Raw genomic sequence first — 15,976 nt, forward strand, 5'->3', positions numbered from 1 at the left:
CCTTCACAATAGCAACAAAGAAATTAAAGTACCTAGGAGTATACTTAACCAAGGAGGTAAAAGACCTCTATAGGGAGAACTATGAAACACTGAGGAAGGAAATAGCAGAGGATGTAAACAGATGGAAATCCATTCCATGCTCGTGGATCGGCAGACTCAACATCATTAAAATGTCTATACTACCCAAACTGATCTACAGATTCAATGCAATACCTATTAAAATCCCATCAGCATTCTTCACAGATATAGAAAAAATAATTTTACGCTTTGTATGGAACCAAAGAAGACCCCGAATATCAAGAGCAATTCTAGGCAACAAAAACAAATTGGGAGGCATTAATATGCCAGATATCAAACTATACTACAAAGCTGTAGTAATTAAAACAATCTGGTATTGGCACAAAAATGGGATTATTGACCAGTGGAACAGATGTGAGAATCCGGATATAAAACCATCCTCATATAGCCATCTAATCTTTGACAAAGTAGACAAAAACATACACTGGGGAAAAGAATCCCTTTTCAATAAATGGTGCTGGGAAAACTGGATAGCCACTTGTAGAAGGTTAAAACAGGACCCACACCTTTCACCTCTCACAAAAATCAACTCACGCTGGATAACAGACTTAAATCTCAGGTATGAAACCATTAGAATTCTAGAGGAAAATGTTGGAAACACTCTCCTAGACATCGGCCTAGGCAAAGAGTTTATGAAGAAATCCCCAAAGGCAATCAAAGCAGCAACAAAAATAAATAGATGGGACATGATGAAACTACAAAGCTTCTGCACAGCCAAAGAAACAGTCATGAAGGTAGGCAGACAACCTACAGAATGGGAGAAAATTTTTGCATCCTATGTATCCGATAAAGGACTGATAACTAGAATATACTTAGAACTCACGAAAATCAGCAAGAAAAAATCAAATAACCCTATTAAAAAGTGGGCAAAGGACATGAACAGAAACTTTTCTAAAGAAGACAGAAGAATGGCCAACAAACATATGAAAAAATGCTCACCATCCCTAATCATCAGGGAAATGCAAATCAAAACTACAATGAGATATCACTTAACTCCAGTGAGAATGGCCTTTATCAAAAAGTCTCTTTTCACTTTTAATATGAAATGTTGATGGCCTAAAACCTGCCATGAATGAATAAGCAAGGGTAGCACATATCAGCAAGTTTCTTCCCAGGCTATCAAATATCACAAGTTCATATTGTTACTGATTGTGATCCTAAAGCTGGCAGCATTTTCATTTCATCCACTCTACTCTTATGTATTTGAAAAGCAGGCGTTATCCATCTACCACAAGAGCACTGTTCACCATGCCAGTTGAAGGAGCCCAACTTGTCACTGCATTTTGGACAAAGAAGCTGTCCATCCACCACTCCCAACAAAGTGGATTCCATCCACTGTACAGGCTCAATGAAATAAGATGTACATGAAAAGTCATACACAGAATGTGGCTTTAATCTCTTGTGGACAAAGTCATGAATCCCTTTTCCTTCTTCATGATCCAAAATACTAGATCTTTGAACCAAGGATCGCCTGCACTTTCTACATCTGTAGACAACCTGATCTGTCAATCCTTGTGAAATGGTGGTTGGGTGAACAGCAAAAAGTTCTTGTGGTAAATTCTGCAATTCTGGATACTTCTCTGTAACCTTTTGTAAACGATATTGCTTATAAATTGCACTAGAGGTATCCACTTCATTATCCATTGCCTCGTATAATTTCAGTTGCCACTCAAACCCCTCGTTCATCTTAGCCTCTGGTTTGATAGTCTTGAGATATCTATAGGCTTCTTCAAAGGTAACTAGGTCAGTCTTCATCAAAAAAGCAGTCACGATAGCAACACTTCGACTAAGTCCTGCATGACCTCTCTCGGACCCACGCCTCCAGCAGGAGGGAATGGGAAGAGGTTCTCCTAGTTTGACTGCCCCCTCATATTTCTCTGTTCTTAATTTTTTAGTAGTCAATTTCTAGATCATTTTTCTTGTATTTCCTTAAAGATCGAGTTTTCTGTGCTAGAAGAAGGAGCTCTTAATGAACTGTCCACATGAGTGTTGATAAGCCACTTTATAGTTTCAATTAGGAGTCAGGATAGGCAGAAGGGGACTTAAAAGTGGTCTTGCTAGAATATTTTGTAGGAGATAAGCTAACAAAAACTAATAATTAATGCCTTTTCTCACAAAGTTCACTCATTGGGTTTTCCCTATTCAAGGTCTTTTATCCCCTAAAATTCCACAGAATGGTAATAGCTCCCATTTGTCATGCACTTGGCTAGATGCTTTATGTATGTTACCTCATTTAATCCTCCCAGCAGCCCTCCATAGGCTGAAAACCCACTCCAGAAAGGCTAAGTAACTTTTTCCTAGGTAATAAAATCAGAGCACCTTCCAAATTCTTCGGGTATTTTCCAGGTAATTTCTAATCTTTTAACATAGTTATAAACTCAATGTGGCAAATAAAATATTATAGGTGGATTTTATCATTGATTGTAACTTAGGAATCCTAAGAGGTTTTTTGTTGTTGTTGTTTGTTTTTCTGTTTTATCACTCAGTTATAATGTAATGGTGGTGAAAGCTGGTGGGTGGGATCTTTAAGAGGCATTTGGGTTATGAGGGATCCACCCTGGTGAATAAATTAATGTCCACTCTCAGGCATTCCCATGAGGTCGGGTTGTTACAAAGTGAACATAGCTGTGTCTCTTTTTACTTGCCCCTCACCTTTCTTCTTCTCTGCCAGAAGCTAAGCAGATGCTGGGACCATGCTCTTTTCTTTATAAATTACCCAGCCTCAGGTATTCTGGTATAATAACACTAAACAGACAAAAACAATATTCTTCTTTATAAATAATTTGTAAACTTGATGGAATGATAGAATAATGATAAGAATAAAAGTGAATACCAGAAGTTTAAAACAAGAGCAGAAGTTTTAGCCTGGAATTAACATATGCACATAGTATTGTCCTAAAACCAGAAACCCAGTAACTTGATAAATACCATTTTACAAGGATTTTGCTAAAGTTCCATCTTCACTCCTCATTACTAACTCTTTCATAAATTCTATTGTAATTGCTTTACAAATCAGGAACCTCGATTCCATAAATGTATACTACAAACTGGGTTTCTAAGAACCCAGTTATTTAAGAGACAGTGAGAATGGAGCTAAATTAGAGAAAACAGTTCTTAGAGAGCAAGTAAAGTTGGCTATGGAGTTAAAAAAAATTGAATAAACCACAGAACAGCACAGCTCATGATTACCATGAAGTTAGACTATCCTTTTCACATTACAGATCAAGAGAGCAAACATTATTACAGTATCCCTGGATTTTCATTTATTCTTACCTCACTATTCATTTTTATTCTGGAAAAAAATATTGTAACTTAGAGTAAAGTTATTGGAGGAAACAGGCTAAACCTATCAATGCCAGTTTATCTCCTATAAGTAGAATTTCTATTCTAGAGAGAATGGGTTAGTTTTGTTCGATTGCTTTAGAAGATGAGTTATCCAAATACATATGGCACATCACTGAAAAGTCAAGCGGGAAGAGAAAAAAGTCACTTTTATTTATTATGCTTTAATAATTTCTAAGTTTTTCCCTTTTTGATGTCATTTAGGTTTGGCATATCCCCATGGGTTTGTTTTTTAGAGTAAGGCTTTTAATGAGCATAAGGACTTAACCAGTATTGGGTTGAGTTTGTGCCTACTTTTTTGGTTACTTTCCATCATATTTGTACCTTCCTATTCATAGACCACTGGCTAAGCTTTGCATAGGATTGTGTTACAAAAAATGCATTGTCCACTGACAATGAAAGCAAGTAGAATCTATTTCTGCTCTATTTCCTAGTATATTTGAATGTGAAATGTATCCTGCACAGAGGACACTTCAAAACAGGTGCATACTTTGAAAGGTTTTCTTGAGATTTGAACACATGAATTCCTGGGTAACAGATTAAGTTGGAAGAGATTTGATGATGTTTGTCTGGTAATGAGGGGGCTGAAAAATTAGGAACCTTTGAATCTTCCAAAATTGTTAATGGTAATAATGTAAAAGTTCATCAAGGAAATTAAGGGTAACAACTCTTAATTACTTTGTGGTACCGTGTTCTTGCTTTTTTTTTTTTTTTTTTTTTTTTTTTTTTTTTTTTTTTTTTTTTTTTTTTTTGTTTTTTCAGGATCCCAGCTACTTGGAGTGTTCTTGCTTTTTTAACAGTCCTTTACATGTTATCTGACATTGCAAAATGAAAATGATAACTGTTCCATTTCCCTTGCTAGTTTTTAGCTTTGAAGCTCCTTAAAGGAAAAACTCTATGTCTTATTAATTTCTATATCTCCCCTTAGTCTCCTACAACAGAAAGCATTCTTGCAAATATTCACTGCCCCAGGATTCATGTTGATAATATGGAATGAAATGATCCTTTAGGGTTTTCTCATGCTATCAGTCTCCCTGGTTGACAAAAGTCTTTTCATTTTATTTCATTTGCTTGGTTCAGAATCATAATTAATGATCATTCAGATACAAGTGGTGTCTCCGTACTGCCTTCTACCATTTGTCGCATCATTGATAGTTTTTGCATGCTCCATTTTTGTGTATTCTGTTTTTTAGTGTTTACTATTAAAACTTTGTAGACAAAGACCCTGTTATATATCTCTTTGTACCTCTAATTTAGTCCCTTTTTGACAGTGGTATTAATAATACCAGATTGTCTCTCTAGATAAAAAAAGAAAAATAATAATAATACCAGATTGTCAAGCTCTGTAATTATAATATAATATAATATCTGGCATGAAAGTTGTTTAAATTCAAAGTGAAACTTTGATTATATGTAGCTGATGCTTTGCCTTATCCTTCACTAGAAATAAGAACCTATTTCTTAAGTCTACTGTCATAGAATCATGGAGTGGGAGTTGACAGGAAAATAGATGGATCAGTGTTGGTGTTTTTGAATTAGACACACATGGCTCTCTGAATCTATATAAATTTCCTATCTAAAATCTATTTCTTTTTTACCTCTTAGTAATTCTGTCACATTACTCTGTTTATTTCTGTCACAGCATGAAATTGTTCTGTTTGCTCTATTGTTTCTCTCCCTATCAGATACCTTGTTTGTCTTAGTCACTGTTGAATTACTAGCACTTGCTTTGGAGTTTGGCACATAATAGGAGCTTGATAAATATTTATTGATTGAATGAATCATGAGAAGCATACTCAGGCTCATGAACATGAACACTTACTTGGAATTTCTAATGCCACTCTTTCTTCCACAAACTAGATTTGAGTGACTCATAAAGAGAATCCACCAACACCTCCCCCCTCCACACACACCCCAACTTTCCTAGTCTGTCACCCCACCTCCAGCTATAGGAGTTATTGCTACTTGGTTTACATCCCAAATTGACTTTTTGCAGTAAAGCAGTGATGTGGTTGTAAAGATACAAGGCTGAATATGCACTTGTCTAGACTTAATTTAATATAGAATATTAAATTTATACCTTGTTTTTCATGTTCTTCTTCACTCTAATGTCCTGATAGGACTAAAATTGTATCCAGAGTCTGAGCACACTACTTGCCTAGGGCGGTGATAGACCTTTCTTCAAATTTAAATTAGCTGAAAGCTGGTTGTCCTATATGTGAAAATGTAATCTTAATATCCTGGTTAAGCACAGGCCATCCCAATTAGATGAATTGTCTGAACTACTTGTTTTTTATCTACTGATATTTATGATTAGAAAGCCTTAAAGCAGTTAAATTTCATTAGTGGCATCCATTTATACATTATTACAAACTTTCTGTTTCCTACAACCAAAGAAGCTGCTTTTCTTCTCCCTATCTCACATATATAAAGTTGAACATATATTTAGCATGTTTATTAAAGGAACAATTCTGCAGAACAAGGATTGGTTAGGTGTCTGAAGCTCTAGGTGCAAATCTTTTCTACTACAATCTCCAGAAGTGATCCATATTAGCACAAATTACTTATCTCTCCATCCATGGATTATGAAAACTAGTTCCGAGTAAAGGTGCTAGGAGAGCATTCATTTATTGGATGAATTCCATATAGACAAAGTATTTACTGAGACATAAGATTTTTATACCCTTAATTATTATATATAATTTTTTTTCTTAAAAGAATCTTCTACTGATCCTCAACTTTGCCTGGAAAAATGAATCATTCTCACCATCACCCGACAACTTCATCCTCACACTCCCATGGTGGAGGAGACAGCGACATGATGATGATGATGGTGAGTGCCAAAGAAGCAGCAACGCAGGCCCTTTCTGACTACCTTGGGTAATAGAAATACTGGAGTTTTAGGCCAGGTACAGTAGCTCATGCCTATAATCCCAGCAATGTGGGAAACTGAATTGAGAGGATGGCTTGAGGCCAGGAGTTTAAGACCAGCCTAGGCAACATAGCAAGACCCCATCTCTACAAAAAAATTTAAAACTTAGCTTGGTGTGGTGGTACATACCTGTAGGCCTAGCTACTCAGGAGGCTGAGGTGGAAAGATCACTTGAACCCAGGATTTCAAGGTTGCAATGAGCTGTAATCATGCCACTGCACTCTAGCCTGGGTGACAGAGCCAGACCCTATCTCTAAAAAATAAAAGAATGAATGGAATATGGAATTTTAGTACTAGAAGGTTATTGTCTTCAAAAATCAGTTTACCAATGAGGAAAACTAAAGCAGATCCAAAACAAGTCAAATGATTTGCCCAAGATCATATGGCAAGTTATTTACAGAACCCAGAATCAGGGTTCTAGGGTTTTTCCTTCTGTAGTCCCTTCTCTTAAAATTGACTCTTTTCTGAATTAAGTTTTGGTCTTTATGCTTTGTGTGGAAAAGAGAAAAAGACCAAAGTTGAAGGAGAGTACTCATGCTTGGTACCTGTGGTAAGTGATGCTAGAGTGAGGATGAAGGCCTCGGTGAATGTCTCTTCTTAACTTATTATCCAGACCTACTACTTTTAAATGATGTTCTAAGCTTCTTTGCATGAAATTCTTATTTAGGATTTTCATTCATTTCTAACTGACTTTTGGTTTTCTGGCAGCCTATGACCTTCTACTTTGGCTTTAAAAATGTGGAACTCTTGTTTTCCGGTTTGGTGATCAATACAGCTGGAGGTGAGTAAACTATCAGGTGTTGTGTTTGAAGGTGACAGTCACATGAGAGACAGTGACAAAGGATTTAGAAACCCAGCACCTCTTTCCATCCTAGGTACTGAATCAATATGGTCATGATACATAACCTTCTTGGTTCCTACTTCCTACCCAGAAGGTAGAATGCATAATACTTTTTTTTGTCCTCTGGTAAACCTCTCTTAAATAATGTGTATGTTTTGGCGCTCTGAAAAATAATTTAGATATCAGATAGAAGTATTTTGCAATCCATTTCCTTTCATCCTTTTCCAGAATGTTTTCCTTGTTCAGTAAGTTATAGGTCCTAGACAAAAGACCACAGTCAAGTTCAAATGCCACAAAATAACCCTCGGTTAAAAACTTTTGATCTAGTACAATCCTTCTATTTTACAGATAAATTAAGCCTCAAATAGTGAAATGGCTTGCCCTAAGTCACAAAGAATTAGTCTACCAGAGACAGGACAGGAACCCAGACCTTTCTAGAGCTGCCTGGAACAGTGTTCTTTTGGTCTACCAAACTATGGCCCACTTCCTTCCCGATTCTTGGCATGGCCATCTTAGAGTGACTCCTCATTTTAGGGCACCTGATCATCCATCTCTTTGTGTCTATTATCTTGTATTGGTATACATTAAATTCCAATTGCCCAAGCTCAATAGTCAGCTGGACTGCTTTAGGTACTAGGTGTATCTTTAGATCCACAAAGTTAGTTTGGGAAGAAGGAGAGCGTTTAGTTCAGGTAGTGTGTTAAATTTGTGATTTGAATTTATGTCAAGTATTACCAATCCTTCACAGTGTGAAAGACTTAGAAATGAAATACCTATTCAAGAAATGTAGTCAGCACTTTTAAAACTATGTTGTTCTTATTCCCCCTTTTCCATATTCTACATTGTTTCAATGTAACAAAGCTAATTTAATGACGTCAAGCTGTCAGACCAAAATGTTATTGTTGTTCAGATGATTTTTCTTATCTTTATCAGAAAGTAAATATGTTCTTCAGCTCGGCAATGGTTTTCACTATCTTAGCTGTTCTTCTCCTACCTGGGCAAGTGAAGAGGTAACAATATAATGTCTTCAGAAACTGAGAGTAGCATTTTTTCTATGTGTCTTTCTAGCTGGACAGTACACTGGCTAATGATTTTGCACATTTGACAGCACATCATCTTTTCCTTCCTCACTTAGAAATGGCTGGAGCTTTTGTGGCAGTGTTTTTACTAGCAATGTTCTATGAAGGACTCAAGATAGCCCGAGAGAGCTTGCTGCGTAAGTCACAAGTCAGCATTCGGTACAATTCCATGCCTGTCCCAGGACCAAATGGAACCATCCTTATGGAGACCCACAAAACTGTTGGGTAAGAAGATTTAACAGATTCAGATGAAGTTCTAGAGAGTTAGATTATTAATTAAGCACCAAAGCAGCTATTTTATTAGCAGCAGCCTTCTTCCTGAGTTAGTGATTCTTTACGACCTTGATCAAAACTGTCTTTGGAGGTTTGGGGTTGTGGGTCATGAGCAGGCCAAAGGAGGAGTGATAGGAACTCTTCTGCAAATGTGAATAGTCTGAGTTGGGAGTGTCGGTCACTTTGGAAGAAGGTAACTGAGGCATCTGTATTTTAAAATATTTGCCAAAATTGTAAGAAACAAGTTAAGAAAGTCAGGTCAAGGTATAAAAGAATGGCAAAGTGCAATGGATTTCTTTCTATAAAGAGTTCTACCTAGCCAGTTCTATCCTTATTTTGTTTACAGTGTAAGACTATACAGATTTCTGTGTTCTAAGAAAGTATTTAGATGATTATTGGTTTTTCCCATTGGTAGGCAAAAGTCTTTGAGATTCAGTTTTAATTAAAATGTAGGTCTCAAAACTAGGAACCTAAGAAATGCTATAGACCAACATTCTGCTTTCAAGCAAACAGTATTATTTATTCCCCTTGTACTGATGAGCCTGTTGAGGCTTCAAAAAGTTGTGACCTATCTGGAGATGAGTAGCCTGGTCTCCTGGTCCCTAATTAAGTCATTTATACTACACCACCCAACCCTTGATTCTATTCTCATTTTCATAGAATGTGAACTTTGCAAAGGTAGAAAGCCTGTAAATGTTCAGGCAAGTGAGTGGGAGAGTTTAGGGCTTCCCTTTCAGGATCTAAGAAGGTAATAAGTTGGGATTACTCCTCATCCCTTTCTCCTCCTCTGGAAGAGGGTTCCTCCTACTAGCATATAACCCTATCTGGCCAGTGCTTATAAACCTGACAGCCCCATGCTGTTTCATTTCCAGGGACCAATAGACAATATACAAATGCACAAGTACCCATGAGTTTTGAGACAGTTCAGTTCCAGCTGAGCTTGTGGCTATAGCTGTATCCCCTCTCTCCTGATCTGCAGAGCTCCTTGGAGTCCCTAATTGTTGTGTCCCTGTTTACTCTCCAGGCAACAGATGCTGAGCTTTCCCCACCTCCTGCAAACAGTGCTGCATATCATCCAGGTGGTCATCAGCTACTTCCTTATGCTCATCTTCATGACATACAACGGGTACCTCTGCATTGCTGTAGCAGCAGGGGCTGGTACGGGATACTTTCTCTTCAGCTGGAAGAAGGCAGTGGTAGTGGACATCACAGAGCATTGCCATTAATGTCTAACTCCATGGCGTGGCCTTACCGATTATAGTGGGAAGCAGTTCGAGACTGGAAGATGTGATTCCTGGTCCAATCATCCCTTTTTGCTCCTGTCTCTTTATACACACACACATACACATGCCCCTGCTCAACAGAAGTTTAGTTTACAGTCTCTGAGCTAAAGTGGTAACCTCCCAAACTTTTTTCTAATAAGCTGAGATTCCCATATCTCTTGAGGAGAAGCCACCCATGAGATGTCTTTTCCTCCTCCATCATTCTAGATCTAAGTTATATGTTCTTGTCTAATCTAGGTAGCTTTCTATTCAATGACTTGATCATCTGCTTCCTTTTTAATCTTCTGAATTTTTTTAAACAGACTGTAAGTGAATTTGGTGGGTTTTTTCCCTGTGTGAGTGATGGAAAGGGATTAATTTCAGCCAGGATTAATGGCAGCTGAGGGAAATTCTTGCCCAACTAAACCCAGAACTCAAACTTAACATTAGAAAATAAGGTTCTGTCCTTGGACTTAATGAGTGGGAGATACATTGTGCCTTTCTCTAGGTGTGATGTGTTGCACCGAAATCTTTGTAGTGTGCAGAAGAGTGGTTTGAGACTAAATACAGGCCTAGGGCTTGCAGAGTGTGTATTCTTGAATGGCTAACTCATCAGCTTGTGTTCTCACTTAACATTTTGATTAGAATGAACTTGCCAGTCAAAAAAAAAAAAGACAATCAATTTGAGAAAATAGATATTTTAAAATAAAACCATTGGCATTTTACTTTGACTTGGTACCTTGGTTTGTCCCAGCTGAATGAAGCAAAAGAGTTTGAATTATTTTTTTCTCATTATTGTTTTCACATGTCTGCCTCTATGCCAGTGATTTTCAAATTTTAGCATGTATCACAATCACTTGGAGGACTTGTTAAAACATTAGTTGCTGGGCCTCAACCCCAGAGTGCCAAAACTGGTGTTTCTAAGTTCCCAGGTGATGCTCCTGCTGATGGTCAGGGGACCACACTTTGAGAATGTGTGCATTAAACTAAGAAAGCATCACCTGGTGGGTTACTTGATATTGGGCATGGGCGTTTGAATTGCTGGCTGGTGGGTGGTATGTCTGGGCTTAACTCACTTAGTAAATGCTGCTACTCAATACTTAATCATTCCACATTTATTCAGCTCCAGCTGTGTATATGTGTGCCCACATGCACATGCACAAAGGGCTATAGCCAGAGTATTTTCACTAGCCTATATGAAATCACTAGTCCTTATTTTTAAAGACCTGTGGTTTCTTAGAAGTAGTTTGAATGTTGAGAGAGACCTTTGATCTGCAGTGTAAATCCACCAGTCATGGTCCAGAAGGGCAAAAGTCCAGCTTTCTCTTTGGAGAGACTGAGGGTGTGGTTTGCTGATGGCCAGATTTTCCTCACATATATGCCCATCCCAGGCAGACCTTCATCCTCCACGTGACCATCTTTGTTACTCTGGGGGGCTTAATTAGATCACAAGTGGCCAAAACCTCATTTCTCAATGAAGAATCACATTGGATTTTTATTCTGTTCAGTTGTTAGTCTACATGGCAGTCCAAACTACCTCTGTAAAGGGAGTCTTCCTTTGCTGGTCTGTTAAATCCTGCCCTCCTTGGTGCTAGATCTAATTGTGCCTCAGGGCAGAGGACACAAAACAGTACTATCCTGTTGAAGTTTGTACTTTCTCTATGGGTGCCAGTTAAATATTGGAGAGCAAGGAATGTGTACTTGTATGGCTTTGAACCAAGAGGTAGGAGGATCACTTGAGCCCAGGAGTTTGAGGTTGCCGTGAGCTGTGATGACGCCACTGCACTCTACACAGGACATCAGAGCCTACTGGTAGAGGTTAAATCCATGAACCAACATTTAGAGCTTTGTGCTTTTGTCTCATTTCATCCCCTTGCAATGATACTTAGCATGAGCAGAGTGAATGACAGGTACTGACAGAGTCCAATGTTAAGGTATAAATAGCCTATTGTTTGCCAGGCACAGTGGCTCATGTCTGTAATCCCAGCACTTTAGGAGGCCAAAGCAAGAGGCCAGGAGTTTGAGACTAGCCTGGGCAACATACTGAGACTTCATCTCCACAATTTTTTTTAAACATAGCCTGTTGTCTCAGAAACCAAGGAATAATAAAACCATGAGACATAAATAAGAATCAATGTTGGCCGGGCGCGGTGGCTCACGCCTGTAATCCTAGCTCTCTGGGAGGCCGAGGCGGGCGGATTGCTTAAGGTCAGGAGTTCAAAACCAGCCTGAGCAAGAGCAAGACCCCGTCTCTACTATAAATAGAAAGAAATTAATTGGCCAACTGATATATATATAAAATTAGCCGGGCATGGTGGCACATGCCTGTAGTCCCAGCTACTCGGGAGGCTGAGGCAGTAGGATGGCTTGAGCCCAGGAGTTTGAGGTTGCTGTGAGCTAGACTGATGCCACGGCACTCACTCTAGCCTGGACAACAAAGCAAGACTCTGTCTCAAAAAAAAAAAAAAATTAAAATAAGAATCAATGTTTAGTAGTGACTCTGATGCTCTCTAGCAATCTCAGCATGAACTGCTATAGAGTACCCTTCCAGGAACAGGACCTTATCAGTAAGATAAAATCAAGGCCAGATAAGACAAAGTGCCATAAATTTGAAACTCAGAAATATCAGTTTGAGATTGGTCTTTAGGTATTCAGCATAGAGATAATTTCCTGAAAAACCTGAATTTCAGGGATTCTTGGACTAGATTGCTAAAGATGAAGCCAGTGAAAGAGAAAAAAGTTAAAGCTTAAATTCCATCATACTTGAGCTCTTGGATTATGATAATATCACCATATCATTGACTTTCATTTGTTTCCCTGTTCATTTGATATTTAATGCCTGACTTATTTGTTCCTTTTCAATTCAAATTTCTCATTTCCTCCTTCCTTGTTCACATCTGTTGGAAAACTGTATCCCCATCTCTTAGCCTCTTACTCTGCTGTCCGTTTCTGTCTTTCAGTCTTTTATCTCATATGTCTAGTTTATGAAATCTCCCTAGCAGTCCTGATGCAGTGGACATTGGTATGCTATGGATATAAATACCAACCCAAAGTTGGTATTTATAAACCTATTGGAGACCTTAAGCACGCTTCAAGAAGCAATTGCCCCAGCTGGGTATGGTGGCTCATGCCTATAATCCTAGCACTCTGGGAGGCTGAGGTGGAAGGATCGCTTGAGGTCAGGAGTTTGAGACCAGCCTGGGCAAGAGTGAGACCCCGTCTCTACCAAAAAATTGGCCTCTACCAAAAATAGAAAAAATTAGCCAGGCATGGTGGTGTGTGCCTGTAGTCCCAGCACTTGGGAGGCTGAGGTAGGAGGATCACTTGAGCCCAGGAGTTTGAGGTTGCCGTGAGCTGTGATGACGCCACTGCACTCTACACAGGACAACAGAGTGAGACTCTTTCTCAAAAAGAAAAAAAAAAAAAAAAGCAGTGGTCCCGCTGGAACTTGTATAAGGCTGGGTAAAGGGAAACCTAGTACCCTCCTCAGAGTTGTAGAATCTTAGGTGCTGTCTCCAGTCTATGATGGGGAACACTCAGCTGCCCCATTGGCCACAAATAGGGAATCCTCAGTGTGTCCACCAGGGGATTGGAAATTAAGGTTTCTTCACTACTTCTGTGGTAGGGTTGTCTGGAATTCCCTTTCAGACTATGGGTACTAGTCTTGAGTTCTAGTCACAAGGGGTTCCTTATAAGGAGCTGGGAGGAAGGGGCAGGGGGTACACTTTCATGTCATTTAATTTTGAACCTGCCCTCTCCAGCTGCTTCTTCAGAAGATACATCTAAAGATACAAAGACTGTGTTTGATGTAATGCCTTAATCACTGGGTCTACAATTAATGTTGACTATTTTAGATTGTAAGTTCCTGGAGAGCAGTATTGCTGTAGTAGGAATGTTTTAACAGTGTCATGTGCAAAAGAACAAAATAAATATTTTGATTTTGTGATTCTATGCATATTTTTCCACCCAGAGTGATGTCAGAGTAAGCTAGTCTCCTCATAGTCTGCATACAGTCCAGCCATTACCATGAGATTTTAGAATGTCAAAGTCTTTTAGGTGGTATGATCCCTTTATGTTTTCATCTCACTCTCCTCCTACTCTGCTCAAAGTGATGAACTAGTACATACCAGAAGATCCATGTGAACTTTACCAAAGATTCTTGACATTTATCCTTTTTTTCCCCCCTGTGGACCTCATCTGGCTGGAGATTCCTGAATTTAAAAGCTATTTTTTGTCAGGTTATACTTCCTTCCTTCTGTGTATTCTGTCAGGCAAGAGCTTCTGAGTCTGGCCTCTAGGAAGTTCACTGGCAAACCTGGAGTCCTGACCCTGCCTACCCCTTTGGTCATGCCAGAGTGCTGGTGTTATTTGCTCTTTCCACTAGTCCCCAGTGGGCATCTTGCCAAATAACACCACTGCTAGTCTCATCCTTAGTGTAATATGTTGAGCATGGCCTTTGGAGTCCATGGGTTTTAATCCTGGCTTTCCTACTTACTAGCAGTGTGACCTTAGGAAAAGTTATTCTAAAAATGCCTAAGCCCAATAATGAATGCTGGCAAGGATGTGGAGAAGGGAGAACCTAGTACACTGTTGGTGAGAACGTTAATGAGTGTAACCACTATGGAAAACAGTATGGAGAGATTCCTCAGAAATCTGAAAACATAAAACTACCAGGTGACCCAGCAATCCCACTGCTGGGTGTATATCCAAAGGATGGGAATTCAGTATATCCAAAAGGTATCTGCACTCCTGTGTTTGTTGCAGCACTATTCACAATAGCCAGGATATGGAATCAACCTAAGTGTCCATCAACAGAGGAATTGATAAATTGTGGCACGTATACACAATGGAATATTATATAGCCACAAAAAAGGATGAAATCCTGCCATTTGCAACAACATGGATGGAACTAGAGAACATGTTAAGTGAAATAAGCCAAGGACAGAAAGACAAATCTCATATATTCTCACTCATATATGGGAGCAAAATATTAAAAACGATCTCACGAGATAGTAGAATGACGGTTACCAGAGGCTGGGGTGGGTGGGAGACAGGATAAAGTGGGGATGATTAATGAGTGCAAAAATATATTTAGAATAAATAATACTTGATAGCACAACAAAGTGACTATAATCAACAAGTTAGGGTATACTTTAAAATAAGAGTGGAATTGGAATGTTCCTAACATGAACATAAAGTGAAATGCCTGAGGTGATGGATATCCCAATTACCCTGATTTGATTAATTAATATTGTATGCCTGTATCAAAACATCACGTGTACCCATAAAGATATACAACTATTATGTACCCATAATTAAAAATAAAAGAATTTTTAAAGAGAAAAGTTATAAAAAAAAAACCCAAGCCTTAGTTTTCTCATTTATAAAAAGGCAACATACCACCTATTTGAATTAAGAGCAATACGTATAAGGCAGCCAGCACAAAATAGGCATCCAAGCTATAGTGGTTTTTTTCTTATTATATACTGGTTATTATTACTCTAGCTTTCAGGAAAATGAAAGGTACATTCTTCTGGATAAAGTTAGTATCTGTTTACGAACACCTGACCAACTTCCTGAGTTTGGGCAATCCAAAAATGAACAGAAATAGTATTTCTACTTATTAGTACAGTACCTAAGTACTTATTAGTAAATAGTACCTAAATACAGAGTCAATGCATATGATTTCAGTTCTGTGCCAAAAAAGGTTTACAGATGCAATAAGCTCTTTTCTACTGATCTAATAATTGTCTCTTCTCTATAAATAAAATAGCATGGAAATTTCCTGAAAACAGCAACTTCTCACTCTACCCTATATCCCTACTTTCTTAGACTTAGCTGTAGAAGACTAAGAAAGCAATGTAGTAATAAAGTTTAGTACTGTGGATTCAGAAATCATACTGTTAGCTTTCTCATAAAGCCTTTGCAGGCTTCAAGATACTATAACTTGATTTCCCTACCTGGAGCCTGACTCAAGTTTTTTTAAGACAGTAACAGAGTTGAAGGTCCAGATTAACTGGAATAACAAAGGTTTTCTGAGAATGTCTGGAGCAAGAAGGGAAACTATTCCCTTCTATCCCTGCCTCTCCCACATTCTTTTTATTCAGACTTCAACTACTCCAAAAAGCCTAGGTAAAATCCTGCTAAGAGTTCTCTTTAGAACGGATGA

The 15,976-nt window shown here is 38.5% G+C and overlaps 1 protein-coding gene and 1 pseudogene across 1 annotated transcript in view; one reads left to right on the forward strand and one right to left on the reverse strand.

Moving 5' to 3' along the window:
* The window catches only part of SLC31A1 (solute carrier family 31 member 1), a 34,425-nt gene extending 23,893 nt beyond the window's left edge, over positions 1-10,532 (forward strand). The window contains exons 2-5 of the mRNA XM_012768900.3: positions 6,139-6,253; positions 7,061-7,133; positions 8,329-8,497; positions 9,570-10,532. Coding sequence (XP_012624354.1) covers positions 6,173-6,253; positions 7,061-7,133; positions 8,329-8,497; positions 9,570-9,771 — 525 coding nt within the window. The 5' untranslated portion in view covers positions 6,139-6,172 and the 3' untranslated portion in view covers positions 9,772-10,532. The remainder of the gene's footprint in view (positions 1-6,138; positions 6,254-7,060; positions 7,134-8,328; positions 8,498-9,569) is intronic.
* Positions 1,094-4,591, reverse strand: LOC142874246 (dual specificity protein phosphatase 12 pseudogene; annotated as a pseudogene).
* Positions 10,533-15,976: the final 5,444 nt, after the last annotated feature.

This window comes from Microcebus murinus, chromosome 12 (assembly GCF_040939455.1).
Source record: "Microcebus murinus isolate Inina chromosome 12, M.murinus_Inina_mat1.0, whole genome shotgun sequence".
Lineage (NCBI taxonomy): Eukaryota > Metazoa > Chordata > Mammalia > Primates > Cheirogaleidae > Microcebus > Microcebus murinus.